The sequence below is a fragment of the Halichoerus grypus genome, chromosome 9 (assembly GCF_964656455.1).
Source record: "Halichoerus grypus chromosome 9, mHalGry1.hap1.1, whole genome shotgun sequence".
Taxonomy (NCBI): Eukaryota; Metazoa; Chordata; class Mammalia; order Carnivora; family Phocidae; genus Halichoerus; species Halichoerus grypus.
The window spans coordinates 80,667,517-80,690,660 of NC_135720.1; the positions used below are offsets into that span (position 1 = coordinate 80,667,517).

The 23,144-nt window shown below is 37.8% G+C and overlaps 1 protein-coding gene across 5 annotated transcripts in view; it reads left to right on the forward strand.

Annotated features, from left to right (window-relative positions):
• The window catches only part of COL12A1 (collagen type XII alpha 1 chain), a 117,460-nt gene that overhangs the window by 44,758 nt on the left and 49,558 nt on the right, over positions 1 to 23,144 (forward strand). For 4 of the 5 annotated variants that reach the window (XM_036076812.2, XM_078055085.1, XM_078055086.1 and 1 more), the window contains 15 exons: positions 201 to 350; positions 432 to 551; positions 651 to 815; positions 1,555 to 1,701; positions 3,264 to 3,403; positions 3,997 to 4,126; positions 12,532 to 12,674; positions 12,986 to 13,115; positions 15,019 to 15,155; positions 16,284 to 16,413; positions 19,037 to 19,176; positions 19,526 to 19,658; positions 19,770 to 19,796; positions 20,239 to 20,381; positions 22,975 to 23,104. In XM_036076812.2, the coding sequence (XP_035932705.2) occupies positions 201 to 350; positions 432 to 551; positions 651 to 815; positions 1,555 to 1,701; positions 3,264 to 3,403; positions 3,997 to 4,126; positions 12,532 to 12,674; positions 12,986 to 13,115; positions 15,019 to 15,155; positions 16,284 to 16,413; positions 19,037 to 19,176; positions 19,526 to 19,658; positions 19,770 to 19,796; positions 20,239 to 20,381; positions 22,975 to 23,104 (1,965 nt within the window). The remainder of the gene's footprint in view (positions 1 to 200; positions 351 to 431; positions 552 to 650; positions 816 to 1,554; positions 1,702 to 3,263; positions 3,404 to 3,996; positions 4,127 to 12,531; positions 12,675 to 12,985; positions 13,116 to 15,018; positions 15,156 to 16,283; positions 16,414 to 19,036; positions 19,177 to 19,525; positions 19,659 to 19,769; positions 19,797 to 20,238; positions 20,382 to 22,974; positions 23,105 to 23,144) is intronic. The other variant, XM_078055084.1, reaches the window with a different exon arrangement.

A 23,144-nucleotide genomic window follows, 5' to 3' on the forward strand; every position in this document is an offset into this window, starting at 1 on the left:
TTGGTGATTCTCATGAATGTTATTTGAGCTTAACGAACCATATGGACATGTATTCAGAATCTTGACCTCCAAATCACAAAGCTAAGCTACAGAACTGAAGCAGCTAGGCAAGCATCCAGGGATGGCAGAGGCATGGCTAGGAAGTAACCCTGCTAAGAATTTGCTCCTGACTCTGTCCTGTCTCACGATTGCCATGTCAGGGATGGAGTGTCTCACCAGAGCAGAAGCAGACATTGTGTTGCTGGTGGATGGATCATGGAGCATTGGCCGGGCAAATTTTAGAACCGTGAGGAGTTTCATCTCTCGCATTGTGGAAGTCTTTGAGATTGGGCCCAAAAGAGTACAAATTGGTAGGTCTGGCAATATTGAAGATCTTCAGACATTTTCATCATGCTCTTTTATATATGCTAATGCCAGTGATGTTATTTTAGCCCTTGCTCAATATAGTGGGGACCCCAGAACAGAGTGGCAGCTAAATGCTCACAGAGACAAGAAGAGCTTGTTGCAAGCTGTGGCAAACTTACCATACAAAGGAGGCAATACTCTCACAGGTGAGTAAGGATGATGTGGTGTGCTTTTAGCTCTTGCTTTTGGTCAGAACTTGTGGCTGAGTAATGATGTGACTGGTTCTCTTTTAAAAATCCCACTAGGCATGGCTTTGAATTTCATTCGTCAACAGAGCTTCAGGACCCAAGCTGGCATGAGGCCTCGAGCTCGAAAAATTGGTGTTCTCATCACCGATGGAAAATCACAAGATGATGTTGAGGCACCTTCAAAGAAACTCAAGGATGAAGGCGTGGAGCTGTTTGCTATTGGTAAGCACTCAAAAGGCTACCGGTGCCCCTGGGGTTACAAAAGCTGAGGATATTTTTGTAGTTAAAAATAGTTTTTGAAGCACAAAAAAACCCAAACAATTTTCCCTATCACATAATTTATCAAAATGATATGCCAAGAAGTTAACTCATTTTCTTCTTTGCCCCTTGTAACGGGACAGAACTACATGGCTTCTTGGAAGAAAGTAATGGATCAAGAGGACAAATGTACTATTAATAGGATTCAGGAAAATTCCTGTTTGGTTTTCCACGGCACCATGTTTATTTTTGATAGCCATTATTTTACTTTCCAGGAAAAACACTCAAGAGACACTTTTTTTTTTTTTTAAAGATTTTATTTATTTATTTGACAGAGAGAGACACAGCGAGAGCAGGAACATAAGCAGGGGGAGTGGAAGAGGGGGAAGCAGGCTTTCCGCGGAGCAGGAAGCCCAATGCGGGACTTGATCCCAGGACTCCGGGATCATGACCTGAGCCGAAGGCAGACGCTTAACGACTGAGCCACCCAGGCACCCCGAGACACTTTTTGGTGGGAAATTGGTGCTAGAAGCATTTAGAAGGAGCTAATTAAGAATAGCCTTTAGTTTATATTATTTTTTCTTTGTTTCTATTTTGTAACTATAGATAATCATTTTATTATTGAGGAAAATCACATATATGTTCTGCTTTAACATTGAAAATTCAAATGCTTTTAATTTGAATATGTCCTTTTTCCTTCAAGGTATTAAAAATGCTGATGAAGATGAATTAAAGATGATTGCAACAGATCCTGATGATACCCATGCATACAACGTGGCAGATTTTGAGTCACTCTCTAAGATTGTAGATGACCTCACCATTAACTTGTGTAACAGTGTCAAAGGTCCAGGTAAGATTAGCCCAGGGTTTCTTACCCTCAGCACTGTTGATATTTGGGACAGATAATTATTTTTGGGATGGGGGAAAGGAACCCTTTAGTGTATTGGGAGATATTTAGCAGCATCCCTTGGCCCTGCCCACTGGATGTTGGTGGCATCCCCTGAGTTGTGACAACTAAAAATATCTTCAAACGTTGCCAAGTGTCTGCTGGGGAAAATAATGCCCTCATTTTAGAATCATTAGTTTAGTCCCTAATTTTTTCTCTGATTTGTTTCTGATGGCAGCAAACTAGAAATGGCTTGTAGCTTATTTGAAGATAAACAAATAATGGGGTAGAAATTGTTCATATGCTTTGGGTATTGAGGATGCATTTATTTGACTTTTCCTTCTTGAGTTTTTCTCTCCAAACATTTACAGATTTTCTTTTTGGATTTTGAACAACAGACTGACCTTTTCCCTGGAGAAATAAACCAGCCAGGAAGCCAGAATTTGTAGGCTTCTGGCTCTGGATTAGCTGAGAGAGTTGTAGTTTTATTTAGTTGGAGAGAACTTTGAGTGGGGATGAAAACATCTTTTATCTGTTTTCCTTTATTTTTTTTAATCAACTATGTAATAGTTGCATTCATTCTAGATTCCCAGACAGTAAAATTGCTTGATAATTTTGTAGGCTTGATTATGACCCAACTATAATAAAGGTTAGAGTACTAAGAATGGAAAAGCTTTCCCCAGCTTTACAAAGACAGTTGAAAGAGTTTTTATGAGAATGATTGACATGCTAATGAAGTCATTGGATTAATTCTCTTTAAATTATGACTGGGGACATCTTTCTAATGGTCATAGTGAGCTTAATATTTCTATTTTCATTGATGTTAATTCTAGATATTTTTCTGTAGTCATTCTGTTGTTCATTGGTCATTTCACTTTATCGACCCACAGAGAGCACAATCACAGGCAGTAGGGTGTTCCCAAATTTTAAAAGACTTCATTGTTTTTCTTCTTTCTTGACTAAGAAAGTGGTTAGCTTCTCTTACTACTGAACTAGGTCCTGTAGGGGAACTAAACATAAATAAGAAACCAATTCCTTTCTCACAGAGGATAACCTATAGTTAAGGAGATAAGACATGATGAATATAAATAATCAAATGATAATGAGGGTGGTGAACTTGGGTGGTACCAACAGTGATAGAGACAATGGAATTGCCAGGACACAAATCCTCCTTCAATAATTATATGTATAAGATTAGAGAAAGGAGGACGTATTCAAGGATGATTCAGAGGTTTTTGAGTTAGGCGAGTGGTAAACTGGTGGTGCCATAAGGAAGGGTGGGACCAAGTTTTAATGAAAGACAATGAGCCCAGGCTTGATTCTTCTGGGACTGAAGAATCCTTTGCCTACCCATTCAGGGTGGTCTTACGAGCAATGGGACTCTAGACTGATATACTGTGTATCAGTATATCAGGATGTGTGTACAGGTTTGAAATATGGGAATAATACTATTTTAATCTAATTTCAAATTTCATCACCTTGCTATGATAATGAAAAAAGCATATGTATTTTATTTCCATGTGTAGGTGACTTGGAAGCACCTTCTAACCTAGTTATTTCTGAGCGAACCCATCGTTCTCTTAGAGTGAGCTGGACACCTCCTTCTGACAGTGTGGATAGGTATAAGGTGGAATACTACCCAGTTTCTGGAGGGAAACGTCAAGAAGTGAGTAGGCAACACCTACAACCCACTCCTTCCTGATAGTGAGATTGAGTCCTTCACATTAGGGTTCAGAAAAATGTTGGGTGTGGAACAAGGAGGATGCAGAGTGGGGCAGAACTGAGTCAGCAATAGTGCTTTCATTTGGGCTTAATTAAAGGGAAAGAGCTTTGCTTAAATTCTATGGTTTCTACAAATTGCAGAATGTCAATATGGTTTTTAATTAAAGGATGCTTGATTTATTTGTGAATTTATATTAGAGTCATGGAGTTGGAAGGAAACATTAAAGATGATCTAGTTTTATGTAATGCATGGTGATTAACATAACAATAAAAAAATTTTAAAAAAATTAAAAAAAAAAAAGATGATCTAGTTTTACCCACTCCTTTTACAAATAAGGAAACAACAGCTGGGAGAATAAATTATATGAATTGTCTAAGATCTCATTGTAATCTGGTAATTTCCAAAAACAAAAGACAATGGCCTCATTGAAATATAATTTCTAAGTTCATTGCAGTTAACGACTTTGTAATTATAGTAGAAAAGAGGGAAGCAATTACAACATAAGTTATTATTATTTTTTTTATTTTTTCCCCTAGTTTTATGTGAGCCGACTGGAAAGTAGCACAGTACTGAAAGATCTGAAGCCTGAAACTGAGTATGTTGTTAATGTGTATTCTGTGGTGGAAGATGAATATAGTGAACCTCTGAAGGGCACAGAAAAAACCTGTAAGTCTGATTAAAAAAAATTTTCTCATTATCTTTTTAAAGATAAACAGGAGGCATTCCATTTGGGATTTTTGGCAGCCTTCCAAATCATTCTTTTATTCAATAGCCATTCAACAAATATTTACTGAGTGTGTTCTTCGTACAGGTGCTCAATACTCAACTGCTCTTACTGGTTGTTCTTGCCATCATGGAACCCCACTGGTGGAATGAGTAGTCATGGCCATAGATGACTTAGAGGGATAACTTACCTTTCATAGAGTTATTCACTTCTTAAGAAAGATATCATGTGGGGAGTGGGACTAAGATTAGGAAGGCGAGCTGTGCAGAGGTGACCTATTTCAGTTTTGCAGGTGGTCAGATCTTCCTGCTGTCAATGAGATCAATCCTTTTTCTGGCCTTCGCCTCCTGGTCTTTACTAGAGAAGCTCTAATGGCTTTGACTTTGAGTAGAACTTTTGGCAGAGATGTTCCTGCTCCTATTCCTGGCAGGGTTTCTGAGGCCTGGTAGGATTTCTGAGGCCATATGAAAAAACTCTTTCCTTCTTCCCTCTTCTTGGCTGGACTCCAGGGGAAGGAGGCCACTAATAAGACAAAGAAGTGGGCATCACTCTCTCCAAGGCAAGAACTGACTCTACTTAATCTTCAGTTCCATAAGTCTTTAACTCTTCTCTCTCTCTTTACTATATAAGTTTTAGGTGTAGAACATTGTAAGTCAACAGTTGTATATACTAAAAAGTGATCACCCCCCAAAGTCTATTACCATCCATCACTCTACACTTGATCCTCTACCCCTTTCACCCACCCTCCAACCCTGATCCCCTCTGGTAACCACTGATTTGTTCTCTGTATCTATGAATTTGGTTTTGTTTGATTGTTTGGTTTTTGTTTGTTTGTTTATAGGCTCCACATATGAGTGAAATCAGATGCTATTTGTCTTTCTCCTGGTTTATTTCACTTAGCGTAATACCCTCAAGGCCCATCACAAATGGCAAGATTTCATTCTTTTTTATGGCTGAGCAGTACTCCATTATATATATATTTCATTATATACATATTGCATATATATATATATATGTATATATCACCTCTTCTTTATCCATTTATCCATCAAAGCACATGTCGGTTGTTTCCATATCTTGGTTATTATAAATAATGCTTCAATGAACATAGAGGGGCATATATCTTTTGAATTAGTGGTTTTGTATTCTCTGAATAAATAGCCAGTTGTGGAATAGCTGAATCATACGATAGTGCTATTCTTAATCTTTTTTGCAAAATCTCCATAGCATTTTCTATAGTGGCCGCACCAATTTGCAATCCCACCAATAGTGTGTGAGCTTGCCAGCACTTGTTATTTCTGGTCTTTTTGATAATAATCATTCTAACACGTATGAGATGATATCTCATTGTAGTTTTGATTTGCATTTCCGTAGTAATTAGTGATGTTGAACATCTTTGCTTGTGTCTGTTAGCCATCTGTGTGTCTTCTTTGGAAAAATATTTATTTACATCCTCTGCCCATTTTTTAATTGAGTTGTTTGTTTTGTTGTTCTTGTTGCTGTTGAATTCTATGAGTTTTTTATACGTTTTGGATATTAACTCCTTATTGGAGTTATAATTTACAAATATCTTCTCCCATTAAGTAGATTGCCTTTTTGTTTTGATGATGGTTTCCTTTGCTGTGCAGAAGCTTTTTAGTTTGATGTGGTCTCATTTGTCTATTTTACTTTTGTTTTCCTTGCCTTTGGAGTCTGAGCCACAAAAACATCACCAAGGGGCGCCTGGGTGGCTCAGTCGTTAAGCGTCTGCCTTCGGCTCAGGTCATGATCCCAGGGTCCTGGGATCGAGTCCCACATCAGGCTCCCTGCTCGGCAGGAAGCCTGCTTCTCCCTCTCCCACTCCCCCTGCTTGTGTTCCCTCTCTCGCTGTGTCTTTCTCTGTCAAATAAATAAATAAAATCTTTAAAAAAAAAAAAAAAAAAAAAAAACATCACCAAGACTGATGTCAAGGAGCTTACCATCTATGTTTTGATTCTAGGAGTTTTATGGTTTCAGGTCTTACATTTAAGTCTTTAACCCATTTTGTATTAATTTTTGTGTGTGGTATAAGATAGTGGTCTAGTTTCATTCTTTTGCCTGTGGCTGACCAGTTTTCCAATACCACTTATTGAAGAGACTGTTTTGATTCCATTGTATATTCTTGGCTCCTCTGTCATAAATTAATTATCCATATATGTGTGGGTTTATTTCTGGACTTTTGATTCTGTTCTATTGACATGTATGTGTGTGTTTGTGCTGGTGCCATACTGTTTTGATTACTGTATTTTTGTAGTATAGTTTGAAATCAGGGAGTGTGATGCCTTCAACTTTATTCTTCTTTTCCTGTGATTGCTTTGACTATTTGGGATCATTTGTGGTTTCATACAAATTTTAGCGTTATTTGTTCTATTTTTGTGAAACATGCCATTGTAATTTTGATAAGGATTGCATTGAATCTGTAGGTTTCTGTGGATACTATGGACATTTTAGCAATATTAATTCTTCCAATCTATCAGCACAGTATATCTTTCCATGTATTTGTGTATCTTCAATTTCATCAGCGTCCTATAGTTTTCAGTCTTTCATCTCCTTGGTTAAATTTATAGGTCTATAGGTCTTTCATTTCCTTGGTTAAATTTATTCCTAGGTATTTTATTCTTTTTGATGCAATTATAAATGAAATTGCTATTCTTAATTTGTCTCTTTGATAGTTTGTGATTAGTGTATGGAAACACCACAGATCTCTATATATTGATTTTATATCCTGTGATTTTACTGAATTCATTTATTAGGTCTAACAGCTTTTTGGTGGAATCTTTTAGGGTCTTCTATATATAGTATCATCATTTGCAAATAGTGACGGTTTTACTTCTTTCTTCCTGATTTGAATACCTTTATTTTTCTTGCATAGTTGCTATGTCTAGGACTTCCAATACTATGTTGAATATATGTGGTGAGAGTGAGCATCCTTGTCTTGTTCTTGAACTTGGAAGAAAAACTTTCAGCTTTTTCCCACTGAATGTGATGTTATCTGTGAGTTTGTCATATATGGCCTCTTTATATGAGGTACATTTCCTCTATAGCCATTTTTTGAGAATTTTTATCAGAAATGGATGTTGAATTTTGTCAAGTGCTTTTTCTGCATCTATTGAGATGATCAGGTGACCTTTATCTTTCATTTTGTTAATATTATGTATCACATGGATTGATTTGTGAATTTGAGCCATTCTTGCATCCCTGGAATAAATCCCACTTGATCATAATGTATGATGCTTTTAATGTATTGTTGAATTTGGTTTGCTGATATTTTGTTGAGGATTTTTACGTCTATGTTTGTCAAAGATATTGACCTGTAATTTTCTTTTTTTGTGTCATCCTTGTCTGGTTTTAGTATCAGGGTAATGTTGGCCTCGTAAAACGTGTTTGGAAGCATTCCCTTCTCTTTAATTTTTGGAAGAGTTTGAGAAGGATAGGTATTAAATCTTATTGGCTATTTGGAAGAGTTCACCAGTGAAGCTGTTTGGTCCTGAACTTTTGTTTATTGGGAGGTTTTTGATTACTGATTCAATCTTCTTGCTAGTAATCAGTCTACTTAGGTTTTCTATTTCTCTCTAATTCAGTCTTGGAAGACTGTATATTTCTAAGAATTTACTCTTTTCTTCTAGGTTGTCTGGTTTGCTGGCATATTATGGTTTGTATTAGTGTCTTATGATCCTGTGTATTTATGTGGTATCAGTTGTAACTTTTCTTTTATTTCTGATTTTATTTGAGTCCTTTTTCTTTTTTCTTTGTTTAGGTTTGTCAATTTTGTTTATCTTTTCCAGCTCTTTGTTTCATTGATCTTTTCTATTTCATTTTACTCTCTATTTCTGACTCTGATTTTATTATTTCCTTCCTTCTACTAACTTTGGGCTTCCTTTGTTTTTCTCTTCTTAGTTTCTTTTTTTTTTTTTTAAAGATTTTATTTATTCATTTGAGACACAGAGATACAGAGAGAGAGAGAGAGCATGAGCAGGGTGGAGACAGAGGGAGAGGGAGAAGCAGGCTCCCTGCTGAGCAGACAGCCCGATGCGGGGCTCGATCCCAGGACCCTGGAATCATGACCTGAGCCGAAGGCAGACGCTTAACAACTGAGCCACCCAGGCGCCCCTCTTCTTAGTTTCTTTAGGTGTAAATTTAGATTGTTTATGTGAGATTTTTCTTGCTTCTTGAGGTAGGCCTATATTGCTATGAACTTCCATCTAAGAACTTCTTTTGTTGCATATCATAGATTTTGGTATGTTATATTTCTTTCAGTTTTCTCTAGGTATTTTTTGATTTCTCCTTTGATTTTCTTGATGACCTCGTGGTTGTTCCATTGTATGTTGTTTGATTTTCATGTTTTTGTATTTTTTCCAGTTTTGTTATTGTAATTGATTTCTAGTTTCTTACTACTGTTGTCAGAGAAGATGCTTGATGTGATTTCAGTCTTGAATTTACTGAGACTTATTTTGTGGCCCAACATGTAATCTATCTTGGAGAATGTTCCATGTGCACTTGAGAAGAACGTGCATTCTGTGGCTTTTGGATGAAATATTTTGTATATATATGTATATATATATACACATACTATATACATAATAGGTATACATATCTATTATGTACATTTCTATTATGTCCATGTGATCTAATGTGTCAATTAAAGTCAATATTTCCTTGTTGGTATTCTGTCTTATGATCTTTCATTGCTATAAGTGAGGTGTCAAAATCCCCTACTATTGTTGTTTTCTTTTCAATTTCTCCCTTTAGGTTTTCAAATATTTGTTTTCTATAGTTTCGTGCTCTTTGGTTGGGTATTTGTAAATAAACACTTATTTATAAATGTTATATCTTCTGGTTGGATTCATCCCGTTATTGTAATGTGGTACTCCTCTTTGTCTTTTAGTATTTTTGTTTTTAAGTCTATTTTGTCTGATATGAATATAGCTATGCCATCTTTCTTTTCATTTCCATTTGCATAGAACAATTTTTCCCATTCCTTCACAGTCTGTATGTGTCCTCACTTCTGAAGTGAAACTTTTGTAGGTAGCATATAGACAGTTCTTTTTTCTTTTAAATCTATTTAACCACTCTTTGTCTTTTGATTGCTAAATTTAGTTCATTTATATTTGAAGTAATTATCAATAGGTATGTACTTATTTCCATTTTGTTGTTTTCTGGCTGTTTTTGAAGTTCTTGTTTGTCCTTTTTTTCCCTCTTTCTCTCTTCCCTAGTTGTTTGTTGGCTTCCTTTAGTGTTATGCTTAGATCCTTTCTTATTTTCTTTTATGTATTTAGTATAAGTTTTTCTTTGTGGTTATTGTGAGGTTCACATGTAGCATCCTATGTATATTAACAGTCTCTTTTAAATTGATAGCAACTTAAATTTGAACACATTCCAAAGCTTTACATTTTTATCCCCCATATTTTATATTTTTGATGACACATTTTATGTCTTTTTATTTTATGTGTCCTTTAGCCAATTATTGTAATTTTAATTAATTTTACTACATTTTGACCTTCATACTTTTTGACCTTCATACTTGCCTTATCAGTGATTGATCTACTACTTTTACTATCTATTTACCTTTTCCAGTGAGATTATTACTTTCATATATTGTCTTCTTATTAATGATTGTCTTTTCTTTTCAGTGTAGAAAAATCCCTTTAACATTTCTTATAAGGTCAGTTTAGAGGTGATGGACTCCTTTAGCTTTTGCTTATCTGGAAAACTCTTAATCTCTCCTTCAATTCTGAATGATAATCTTGCTGGGTAGGGAATTCTTGTTGGAAAATTTTAACTTCCAGCACTTTGAATATGTCATGACCCTTTCTTCCAGCCTGTAAAATTTCTGCTGAAAAATCTGATAGCCTTATGGGGTTTCCCTTGTATGGAATAAATTGTTTTTCTCTAGCTATTTTAAGGTTCTTTCTTTATTCTTAACTTGTACCATTTTAATTATAATGTGCTTTGGTGTGGTTTTCTTTAGGTTCATTTTATTTGGAGTTCTCTGGGCTTCCTGAACCCAAATGTCTGTTTTCTTCCCCTGATAAGGGAAGTTTTCAGTTACTATTTCTTTGAATAATTTTTCTGGCCCTTTCTCTCTCATCTCCTTCTAGGACCTCTATAATGCCAATATTATACCATTTGATGTTGTCCTAAAGGTCCCTTTAGGTATCCTTATTTTTTAAAATTCTTTCTCATTTTGTTGCTCTGTCTGGTTGAGATTCATTGCTTTGTTTTCCAGCCCACTGATTTGGGCTTCTACTTCATCCATTCTGCTGTTGAACCCCTCTAGTGTATTTTTCATTTCAGTTATAACTTCTGTTTGGTATTTTTTTCTATTTTCTATCTCTCTCTTTTTTTTTAAAGATTTTATTTATTTATTTGACAGAGAGAGAGACAGCGAGAGAGGGAACACAAGCAGGGGGAGTAGAGGAGGGAGAAGCAGGCTTCCCGCAGAGCAGGGAGCCCGACGCGGGGCTCGATCCCAGGACCCCGGGATCATGACCTGAGCCGAAGGCAGACGCTTAACGACTGAGCCACCCAGGCGCCCCTCTATCTCTTTGTTGAAGTTCTCACTGTGTTCATCCATATTTCTCCTGTGTTCAGTGAACATCTTTATGACCATTACTTTGAACTCTTTATTGAGTAGGTTGCTATCTTCATTTCATTAAAATCTTTTTCTGGGAATTTGTCCGGTTCTTTGGTTTGGAATATAGTCCTCTTTCTCTTCATTTTGCCTGACTCTCTGTGTGTATGTATCAGGCAAAACTGCTACCTCTCCCAGTCTTGAAGGATTGATCTTATGTAGGAGATGATCTATGGGGTCCAGAGTGCAGTCTCCCCTGGCCTCCAGAGCCAGGCACCCATCTTGTGGGTGGGACATCTCTTGTGTGGACTGTGTGCACCTGCTGGCTGTGGTGAGGCCACAGCTGTGGTGCAGGGTAGGTGGGATATGGGGCACTCACCCAGCCTGGTTGTGGTGTGACTGCTCCTGGGGTAGGTGGAGCATGTAACATGCACACCGGTGCTAGCAGACATGAGGGAGAACACGAAAAATGGTGCTTCAAGTTCTGTCACTAGCAAGTTAGAATGAGATTGCAAAAATGACACCTGCCAGTGCTTCTGTCCTTAGAGAAAGTCACTGCAGGTTCCTCCCTCTCTGGCAGCTGTTTTAAGATTAGTAAGCACGTCTGCCTCACTTATGATCTAGGCACTTTCCAAACTGTTGCTTTTATGCTGGATCTCAGGGCAAGTGGGTTTGTGTGTGAGCCCTTTAAGAACAGGCTCTCTATTCCCTAAAGTTTTATGGTTACCCTTGACTTCATTCCCTGGACTTTTCAAAATGAGGCATTTTAGGGGCTTCTCTTTCAGGTGCTGGACTCAAAGATCAAGGTGCTTGATGTGGGGCACACTCCTTTCACTTCTTGAGGGAAAGTTCCATATTTTGGGAATTCCTTCCCAATTGTGGGTCACCATGCTTGGGGTGGGGTCCTGGGCAAGGCTGAGTTTCTACCTCTTCTACCTGCTTGATATGTCTCTTTTATCTTTGTTGTGGAGGCACTGTTCATCTAGTTCTCAGATCCTTTTCAGAGGATCTGATTTCATATGTAGCTATAAATTTAGTGTAGCCATGGGAGGAAGTGATTTCAGAGTGTTCTTATGCTACCATCTTGAACCCCTCCTCCATGTTTTCTCTTACTAGCCTTCATATTATACCATAGGAGGTGGAAAATAATGTATTTCATAATGGGCAGGATTAATCTGATAATTTCTTTAAATTTTAAACTCAATCTTTGGACAATACATACCAAGCTATATGGGTATTAAATGAAGAGGAGACTGTAAATCTTTTACTGTGCATCATGAACCTATCTTCAAAAAGCCCATGAATCCCCTAAGTTACAGTTATTAATGTATGACACTCTCACTTAAATTTATTTTTTATGAAAGTTGAAGTAAAATACTGTGCTGGTTACTTATGTATGAAATTCTATGATTGTAGACTGAAAATAGTCAACTTAAAGATATTCCAGAAAAAGAGATCGAAATCTCAGGAAGTTGGTATCTATTTTGGCTTCCATACAGACTTATTGGAATGCCAGTTGACATTTAAACTTTCTTCCTCTATGAAATAGTTGTAACTTGCAGTCCTGAATATGAGATGAAACAATGAGATTGGGTTTTTCAGGAGAGAGGAAAGGATTCTATTGATACTCACTGACTTCTCACAGCAACTCATTCTCTATTTAGCATATATAAATATCACTTAGTAAGTAGGAAACAACAATTAAAAATGAGTAGAATGACAGGAATTAGACTGATGTCTGCCTTTACATTCCAACAGTACCAGTCCCCGTGGTCAGCATGAATATTTATGATGTTAGCCCTACCACCATGCATGTGCAATGGCAGCCAGTGGGAGGGGCTACTGGCTACACCTTGTCATACGAACCCATCAATGCCACCGAACCAAGAAAACCCAAAGAGGTGGGAGATATTCATTTCTTTATCATTAGGTCTTTCTGAGACTTTATAGTTTTCGAGTCCGCATTAAACTGCAATTGCATATGAATGCATTTATAACTTTATATGCAAAACAGAAGAATAGAAATTAGACTTGGGGCCTGTGACACATTTTAAGAAACATTGGCATGAAGAAGGAAATTCACTTCAGAGAGATGAAAAAGAAAAGTTGTGTTATCATCTAGCGGTTACAAATAGGTTGTAATGGGCTATCCCCAGTAAGTGGAAACATTTGATTTGAATGTCTTATCTCCCTTTGGCATGTCCATATGCAGATGCGTGTGGGGCCGACAGTGAATGACGTGCCACTGACTGATCTTTTTCCCAACACCGAGTATGCAGTCACAGTCCAGGCTGCTTTGCACGACCTCACTAGCGAACCTGTTACTGCTCGGGAAGTCACGTGTAAGATATTGCCAGCATTCCTTCTTTCCTTATTGCTGTAAACATAATGTTCATTAGGATTTTTCTTTCCCCCAATGGTGCTGTCGATAATTTAATAATTTATGCATAAGTCATAGTGTTATTTATTCCTTATGGCAATCAAACTTGAGAATTAAAATTAACTCTGGACTTATGACAGCATCTTAAATTGACCCTAGGATGTCCTTCTTTTTCACATTAAACACAGCTGATACTGAGATGTTTCTTACAATTGATGGTGTACTTTTGGCCAAGTGTCAGGGCATGGAGCATAAAATGACGGTACATCTTAAAGTTGATGCTGTTGTAGATCCATGAAGTTGGGTAGATAGCACTGGTGAGAAGGGAATGTTGGGTGAGTGTAATTTTGGAGGAAGATACTAGACTTAAGATTAAGATGTTCCAAGTTCTTGCTGAAGTAGGTACTTTATGGCACATATGGAAAAGTCTGTTTCAATTAAGTGAGTTTATCAGTTGACTGAATCCAAAAACGTATTGATCATCTGTTATACTCCAGTCACTATGCTAGATATTGGGAATGTACACTAGGTAATACCAGGCGGCGCAGAGCACGTGGACTCCTTTGTGGTTTGCACTTCTCTTGTGTTTCTTGATCAGTCCCTTTTGTGTTTTTGGTTTGTTTCACTGGCATTTAGGTGCTTTTTCTTGAGGAGTGACAAGGATTGCACTTAGGACCCTTGCCTTTCCTGGCTGGACATTTTGTTTTATGCTTGTTGACGTCATGATGAGATAGATGACTTGGCTTAAATTTGAGGCTCAGCTCACATTTCTAAGGAAATTAAGAAGATGAAAGAAATCTTCAAGGGAGAAGGGGGACTGAGGAGCTTGATAAGGCAGAAAAGAGAAAGAGCCCCTGAAGGGTGGGACAGTATAAATTCATTGACTACAAATAATCAATTTTTATATATTAGACCCTGGTGGTTTTGTAGAAATGGGGTAGTGGTAGATGGAAAGAGTGGGAAGCCAGCTAGGGATGGAGACATGTATTCTCAAAGTGCTGGGAGAGAAGATCCAAAAGTCATAGTGGGATGAAAGGCAAGTGTGGTCATGGGTTTGATATGGAGTTGACTGCACCAGTGGAGGAAGGGAGGCCACAGAGAGATGCCGAGAGACAAAAACATTGAAGGGACAAAGGTGCAGGATCATGGAAGTGGAGGGAGACATTCAGGAGGAGAGATGTATGTACAGAGTTGAAATGAGAGACAAAAGGAAATTGGTCAGCGGGCAGCTAGAAAGTGAGATCTGTCTCATATAACAAAAGAAAATTTCTTTGCTAGTTATCCTCATCTCTGTTCTTTTTAAGGTAAGGCTTTGACTTGGCAAAAATTTATCAATTGGATTTTCTTGTAACAATTTAGGTCCCTGTGGATTTTCTTATAAGCTTATCGGGTGCTTAATTTTGGCCCATCTTCATTCTTCACTCTCATAACCATTTGTTTTTCTATCATTTTCTATTCTTAAGAGAGCATAAGTCTTTCGATTTTGTTTTCTATCTTAACTGATTTAAATATCTGAGAAAGAAACATGAGCTTTTGTGGTGGTACATTTGTGGTGAATCATGATTTACTCTAGCTGAGCAGCAAGTAAGAGCTTATGAAAATAGAGTAGAAGTTTACATTAAAAAGAGAAATTAGAATTGCAATAACAATTTCAGCTTATCTTATTAAAACACAATCCTTCTTAAAAGGATTTGAGCTCTACCTGGTAGGATCATAGTACTTTTATCATGAGAGCTATTTGTTTGAAGTTATTTTGCTGCACACAGTTTAATTTTCTCTGAACAACTCCTTGAAAGCTTGTGTGACTGCTTTAGAGCTGTGTGGTTGAGAGCCACCTGTGGACCTCATTTCTGATGCATCTCCAGTGCCTTTACCCAAACCTCGAGATCTGAGGCTCAGAGATGTGGCTCATAGCACCATGAATGTCTTATGGGAACCCGCGCCTGGAAAAGTCCGTAAATATATCGTTCGCTACAAAACACCAGAAGACGATGTCAAAGAGGTAGGTTGAAGATTAGAATGGATTTGGAAATATTCGTTTTCCTAGTGGGTTTAACAACAGAACCCAAACAAGTACAGAGGATACCATGTTTTGAATATTTGTCACTTTATTAATATAGTGTTGAAAGCTTGTTATAGTGGTAGAGCAATTTTTGAATATTGATAATATATTGGCTTGTGTTGTATTTATTTTAGAAATGTTTTCTTCTGTGATGCTACTCTCAAAATCATCATCCCTTAGTAGACAAAGAGTCATAGAATGTAGATGGTACTTCCTTCTCATCCAGATATCTTTTATGGTGCTCTGCGTTCTGTGAATTACTAAAAAATATCATATGATAATGTGTCTAAAAATAAAAGCCAGTTAGGGGTGCAGGAAAGAAGAGGGGAGTTTGTCAGATAATAGGAAGATAAGACAATGGAGCAGGACTAGAGAAAGGGTAAATAAATAGATTCTTAGAGGAGTGTCCCTTTGGCCATGAGCATTTTTGAGATGATGTTGGGGCAGATATCTGTTTCCATGACAACCTAATTCAAAGTGGGAGCAAATTGAGGGCTTTCACTAGAGAATGGGTTTAAAACTTATGTGTGCTTGGGGGCGTATTAATGTCAGAATCTCAGCGACATTTTTGGAAGATAGAAATAGTTCCTGTAAGCCCCTAGTTAGTGACTGTGCTGGTCAGTTGGATTACACCAAAGCTAATTTATACATATGCACGCATTCATTTCATTCTAGGTTTCAATTTCAAAAGAGGCACAGTGACCAGTGGGTCTCACAGGGCTCTTGTGCACAGCAAATGAGATAATGCACAGGAGAACATTTCTGAGAGATATAAGGCAGTGATACAAAGGGAAACAGAGAAACTGTTGGTGAAAAATGATTAGGTTGTTTGAATCTGTAGATGGTCACTATTTACTGAACCCTAGCATTCAGATAGAGCTCTAGGACATACATTTTTCCCACTTTGGAAGCATTTAAACTGTCTCCAGGTCTGGACTCTTATGCATATTGGAAAACATTGCTATTTTTTGTAGTACAATTCTTATGCTCTTGTGCTAAGAGGTACAGTGAACAGCAGAGATGTTAAAACTAGACCCTTCCTGAAATTGTTCCACTGCTCTATTACAGGTAGAGGTAGACAGGTCACGGACCAGCACCACTCTCAAAGACCTCATCTCACAAACCCTGTACACAGTAGATGTTTCCGCAGTGTATGACGAGGGGGAATCTCCCCCAGTGACTGCTCAGGAAACTACCCGTAAGTTGTGATCATGCTTCACTGATAATTAAGAAACGACATCACGTGACTGTGTAACTGAACTTATGGGTCATTTTGTTGCTTGGTGCTATTATTTTTGAGTATTTAATATTTGAATTCACAGATTGCTTTTCACTTATTTTCTTCCCATCTTCCACCTTCATGTCCATTCTTTTTATTTATTTATTTATTTTTATTTTTCAATTAAGTTTTTAAATTTTAATTTAATTTTATTTTAATTTCACTATAGTTAACATATGGTGTTACATTAGTTTTCGGTATACAATATGGTGATTCAACATGTCCATTCCTTTTATGATAATTTTTATCCTCCTATTATTCTATCAACCACTGTCATTAATTCATCTTCCAGATACTTAACTGGTGTGTGTATGTGTGTGTTTTGCATGTGGGGGTGTGCACATGCATGTGGGTGAGGGGAGCAATGGGGAGGAAGTATATTCTTGATGCATGTTGGACATTTTCTCTGGGAAAGTTGTGTTAGTGATCAAAGATTTTTTGCGATCTTACTGGAGGTAAAGTGCTATCAGGGGTAACAAAATACAAGTATCTTTGCCCTTACTAGTTCATGATTTCATTGTGGAGATAAGAAAAATTAATTGACAACACATGGGATGATGTAGGGAAGGCAAGGTAAGTGGTGCTCAGATTGCACGCTGTCGGATGTCAGGTGAAGGGGAGGCTTGGACAGTGGAGAGGCAGGGGAGATGCAGGGCAGCCCACCTAGGCTCCTCTTCACCTGCTCTATTTTGTTGCTGCTTCCGGAGATGTCTCTTTCTTTCCCTATCAGGGTACTTCCATAGTATTTAACCCAATTTTGATTGCCTGTTGGTTTTTTCCTATCTATTCTGCTTTCCCCTTCCTCCCCCCGCCAGTGAAGGCAGAGACACTGCCTACTTTGTACAACTTTGCATCTCCAGTGCCTGGCACTGTGCTCAGCACATAATTTCCTACTCGAATAGTGGTTAAGAACTTGAGGTCTAGAGCCCGCAGTGCTCTGAAGAAATATAATGAGAGTTACTTACATAATTCAAAATTTTCTAGTAACCACATTTGAAGAAGTAAAAAGAGGGGAAACTAATTTTGATAATGTATTATATTCAACCCAATATATCAAAAATATTATCATTTCAACATATATCAGTAGAATAATTATTAAGTTATTTCACATAATTTTTTTCCATAATAATTCTTTGAAATCCAGTGTGCATTAATTTTACACTTACAGCATATCTCAGTTTGGACTAGCCACATTTCAAGTACTCAGTGGCTGTATATGGCTAGTGACTCTGATAGTAGACAGCACAGGTCTAGAGAATTTAAATGACTTGCCCTGCTTCATCTGGTAAGCTACTGGTGGGATCAGTCCAAACCTGGAACTTTTACTTCCCTGTCCTGTAACTCCCTCACTAGAGCCTCAAAAGCTTCTCCTTTCATACCTAGCTGTCTATACATGATCGGGCCTCTTGTCAAATGGCACAGCTTCCTCCTTAACATCAGACCGTATCTACGTCTGCTTCTTTCTTGCCACGTGATCCCTCTTAGCAATCTCACTTGCCTTCTTGGCGTCGGTTCTTACCTGGTAAGGGTAGTGTCTGGACATGAAAACTGGTACATATGAGTAGCCTGATAGCTTTGCACAAGCATAACAGGTGTAGTAGAGAAAAAAAAAAGTCAGGAAAAAAGACTAGTGATTGCAGGTGATTTAGTATACTAAATCAATACTTTCAATATGTGTTTTTTAATCCTTAAGATTTCCTAATAACTTTCAGTGTAGCCAAAGGGCATCCTTAACAGTGGTTTGTTTTCAGTTGTGCTCATGGAAGTGGTACCACTCATTTTATCTCAATGAGCCTTTTCATTGTCATTATTAGAAATACATTTTTGATGGCCCTGGATTTTGTGTAGTCGGCTTTGGTCAGTAGTGTGTAGAGAAATAATTGATGATGAAATTTCAGAACTGAGGGCAGACCTTCCAGATTCTTTGTGCTGTGAACTAACTAGAGTGCCGGGTAATGGAGGGACTTTTAATTGGGGTTTCAGTAGTCATCTGCACTGTAGGGTTATTCCCATCTCTGGACATGGTCAGTACAGTCTGTTCCACTTGGGTTTAACATTAGGAAAACCTCATGCATGGATTACTTAGATCATAATATTTCATAGACCATGATGGCCCATGCACTCTCTGATAATTAATACCAATATTTGTGCTTATGTGTACTGCTGTGTGATCAAGTCCATGGTTGTGACATGTAGATGTTCAGCTTTCAAATACGACACTGAAAAAAAATGTGTGCGATGCAGAATGATTAACTGGGCTAACTGGGTTAGAAGAGTCTTACTAAGAGGTACTTTTTTTTTTTAAATCCATTTTAATGGAATACAAATAGTAACCTATTATATCCATATGGTGTTTGAAATTTTCGGAGCTTTCTCTTATGCTTCCCTTTCAGATGAACTGAATTGGTAAGATACTTGGTTCTAAACAATGTTTTCAGCCTGTTTCCTCGTGTCCATGAAAATAAAACAAGGTGGTTTTATTATATTGTTTGTATATTATATTGTTTGTTCAGAAACTTAGTCCTGCTTTATCTCATGATAGGCACCGTGCCAGCCCCAACAAACCTAAGGATTACCGAAGTAACACCAGAGAGCTTCCGAGGGACTTGGGATCATGGAGCTTCAGATGTGTCCCTCTACAGGATAACCTGGGCACCTTTTGGAAGCTCTGATAAGATGGAGGTAAAGTTAATTCTCTTCCCTCCCTCCTTCCTCCCTCCCTCCCTCCCTCCCTCTCTTCCTTTCTCCCTTTTTTCTTCCTTTTCCTTCCTTCCTTCCTTCCTTCCTTCTTTCCTTCCTTCCCTTCTTTCCCTTTTTAAAAAACATCTTATTTCATGACAAGGAATCTTGTTTGAAATACGTATTACCCCTGTTGCCTGAAAAGCCTCCTTTCCTATTAGTGACATTTGAACTCCTGGCATGCATCAAAGGTGGAAGAACATCTGACTAAATAATGTCAACAAACTGTCATTGAGAGTATGAGAGACATGGTGACTTAATTTTGTGTTTTTTTTTTTTCTCTTTCACTAAGACCATCTTAAATGGAGATGAAAATACTTTGGTGTTTGAAAACCTGAACCCGAACACTCTCTATGAAGTCTCTGTTACTGCCATTTACCCCGATGAGTCAGAAAGCGATGACCTGACCGGCAGTGAACGCACACGTAGGTGTTCAGCTTTCAAGTAGGACATTGTTATTTTAAAGTTAATTAAGGTAATAGAGCTATAGCTATATTAGTAATATTTCCCCAAATTCTGTTTTTTTTTTATGTTAGCACGTTTGATACCCTTAACAACACAAGGTAAGAGTTTAATTTGCTGAGCTGTATGAATGACCAAATCATGAGTGAATGAATGAATGAATGAACAAGTGAATGAATGGAAAATACCACAAAATCCATCGTAAATAGGTTTTCTGCTTTTAAATTGGAAGGCATTGATTGGAACCTTTTTAAAAAAGCTTTCTTGAAAAACGTTTCTTTACTGTCATTTGTTAAGGAGTCATTTAAGATTCCATGACAATCATCTATCATGAGGTCAAATTTAATCTTTTTTTTTATTATGTTATGTTAATCACTGTACATTACATCATTAGTTTTTGATGTAGTGTTCCATGATTCATTGTTTGCATATAACACCCAGTGCTCCACCTAAAAGTATACTGATTTTCTTGTGAATGGTGCTTATTTGGGGAGGAGGCCTCATTCTATGAGCTTACTCTGTTTCTCAACAATCTTTTTTCAGCTCCAAAAAGTGGCCCACGAAACCTTCAGGTGTACAACGCAACCTCTAACAGCTTGACTGTTAAGTGGGATCCTGCCAGTGGTCGTGTGCAGAAATACAGAATCACTTACCAGCCTTCAACAGGAGAAGGCAATGAGCAAACGGTAATTTTTTTGAAAAAAAAAATAATAACTTGGACAAATTCTACCTCTTCTCCTCAAACTCCTCCCCCCCCCCCCACCGCAAATGTGTAGTTAGTCATACGACTTTGAGAGATGCAAAATTTACCGTAATGAATGGAGTTATTTGACTCAATTCCTGATGGGAACTCAGTGGACATTCTCATGGGGGATGAAAGTTGCTTTTCATGGTAGATGGCCCCACAGCATCAGGCATGTACTTCATGCATAGACATTTCCCTTAAAAACTGTTAGGGTGGATTATCTATGAAGATTTCTAGGTTTTTTTGGTCTTTAGATTTTTAATCTGTATCTCTCTAACTTAGTCAAATACTTAAAGTTTGCCAAATTTCTGTTATTGTAATTTTCCAGTTTTTGCATATCACAAGGTATCTCTTATATCTGGAGTTTCCAGATCTAGATCTGTTTATCATTTTTATATTTATCCGAATGGAGGTTTCTGAGAAAGATGGTGTGACTGTCAATAGCCTTCATCTTCTTTATCTTTCTGATCTTCCCTTGTTTAACAGAGTCCTAGTCCATTTACCTTGCTTACGTTAGTTGTCTGTTTTTGAACCTTCTCCAGATTTGCTTTGTGAAATGTATGACTAGAACTGCACATATATGATCATAGGTCAGGAAACATCATGATTTTTTATGCCAGGAGGGGATGCCTCCTGATTTATTTCAAATGCCTCTTTTGGTAAGGTCTAGTATTTTGTGGACAGTCTTTGGGCTATAGTATTTCCTCACATGGTCTTAGAGAGAGAGATGAATTATTATCAATTAGTCACCTGACTTGCTGAGCTCCAGCAAATGGGTTCTACATCTTCCCAGTTTAGAGATGTTAGCAAGGGTGGATGCTGGCAGTGGTTAAAGGTTTCTGATATTGCATATTAAGTGAGCTTAGCTGAACCAGAAACTCTCCCATCCTCAGTGTGACTTTTGAGCTGATCTTTTGAGGTTTCCATACAATTGGTCTTAGGTAGTATTTTTGGATAGAAATTTTGTCTAATTAAATAGGTTACCAATAATAAACTAAATACCAACTGTAGTCAACTGGCTTTTGTAGGAAATAAGATAAGACACATTGGCTGAACTGATATTTTCATGTCAGAAACAGAACTTCTTTTTCCTATGCCAGGCCAGATTTAGGTAAAACTATAAAGCAGGGGGGGGCTTGTCTTCAGCATTTCCCTGCTCGGTGATAGCAACCCTCCAACTGCTGTCCTTAGTCTCTTTACTGTCTCGCAGAGGCTTGTTACAACTTGAAGGAGTCTCATAAACTCATTCTCTGGAAAGTATTAGCTGATAATCCCTCGAGGTTTGTTATTCTTAGGGGTATTTGCCTTTTACTGCTAGTCCATGAAATAAAGTAATGAATCACTGATACTAGAATCATTTTGGAGATTTGGACAGGAGAAGTAGGTAGACAGCCCTCTGCTTACTCATAGGGCTAGTTCTACTAAGTGGACGCCTTCAGATTTATTAAATATCAAATGGCTTATACGGATGTTGATACTTTTCTCTCATAACATCAAATATTCAATTTAGTAAAATTAGCCACTGTTGTTCAATTTGCCTCATATTGAGGATAAGTGCAGTGTTTCATTGAGGTTTTCTCTGGAGCTCAAAGAGTTGATGGGTGGTAAGTTGGAAACATCTGGACTGTTACTAGCGCATCCAGCCTTCCAGATGTGCACTCTTTGTGGGCAGCGGGCCATTTTCATATGATTTTAATTAGTATCACATAAGTATTTGAATTCGGTAGACTGTTAACAAATCATACCAATTTTCTCTCAACAAGATAGCTAGATGGCCTTAAGCACTGAATAAAAAATTCCAAACTCTGTAATTGGAGGAAATTGAAAAGCTTCATACTGCTAGGCTGGTATCACAGAGATGGCTGGGAACCACAGCCTGAGTGTGGTCTGGCCAAGGGTCCATCACATAGTTTGCACAGCTAATGCTATTAGAATGGCAGTTTTGTGGGGGGAAACATCAAAGTTTTAGATCTTCTGCTGAATGATTTTAATGTGTTTTCTAAAGCAAATAAAAAAAACCCCTGTACAAAAGTAAAAATAGTAGCAAACGGTGTGGAGCCTCTAATATTTGGCAGTTTTTTGCTATCTTAAAGCTCCTTTCCAGCTCACTCATGATTAATGCCTTTTGGGGGAAGAGATCTGTGAAATGTGTTTTGGATGAAATTTTGCTGTGCTAGTGGCGAGCAAGTTGGAATATCTTTTTGAGGTCACCAGTTTAAGGCTTAGAGTGCCTTTTATGATTTAAGGTGCATATTTTACATTTAAAATGATACCATAACTATCTATGGTGAGCACTGTGAATTGTGTAAGACTGATGAATCACAGACCTGTACCCCTGAAACAAGTAATACGTTATATGTTAATAAAAATATTAAAAAAAATGATACCATAAGATATACTTTAAACCTTCAGTGTGGTATGTGTTTCCAGATTTTGGCCAGGGTCTCAAACAGCTCCCTTGCAGAAAGAGCTTTCTCTAACAGATCAGTGAGACGGAGAGAACAAAGCTAACACTTAGCCCTGTTTTGCTCCAGACCACAATCGGGGGGCGGCAGAACAGTGTGGTCCTGCAGAAACTGAAGCCTGATACTCCTTACACCATCACTGTGTCCTCCCTCTATCCTGATGGCGAAGGAGGTCGGATGACGGGAAGAGGCAAGACCAGTAAGTACCAGACTCCTATAGCTTCTTTAATAGCTACCAC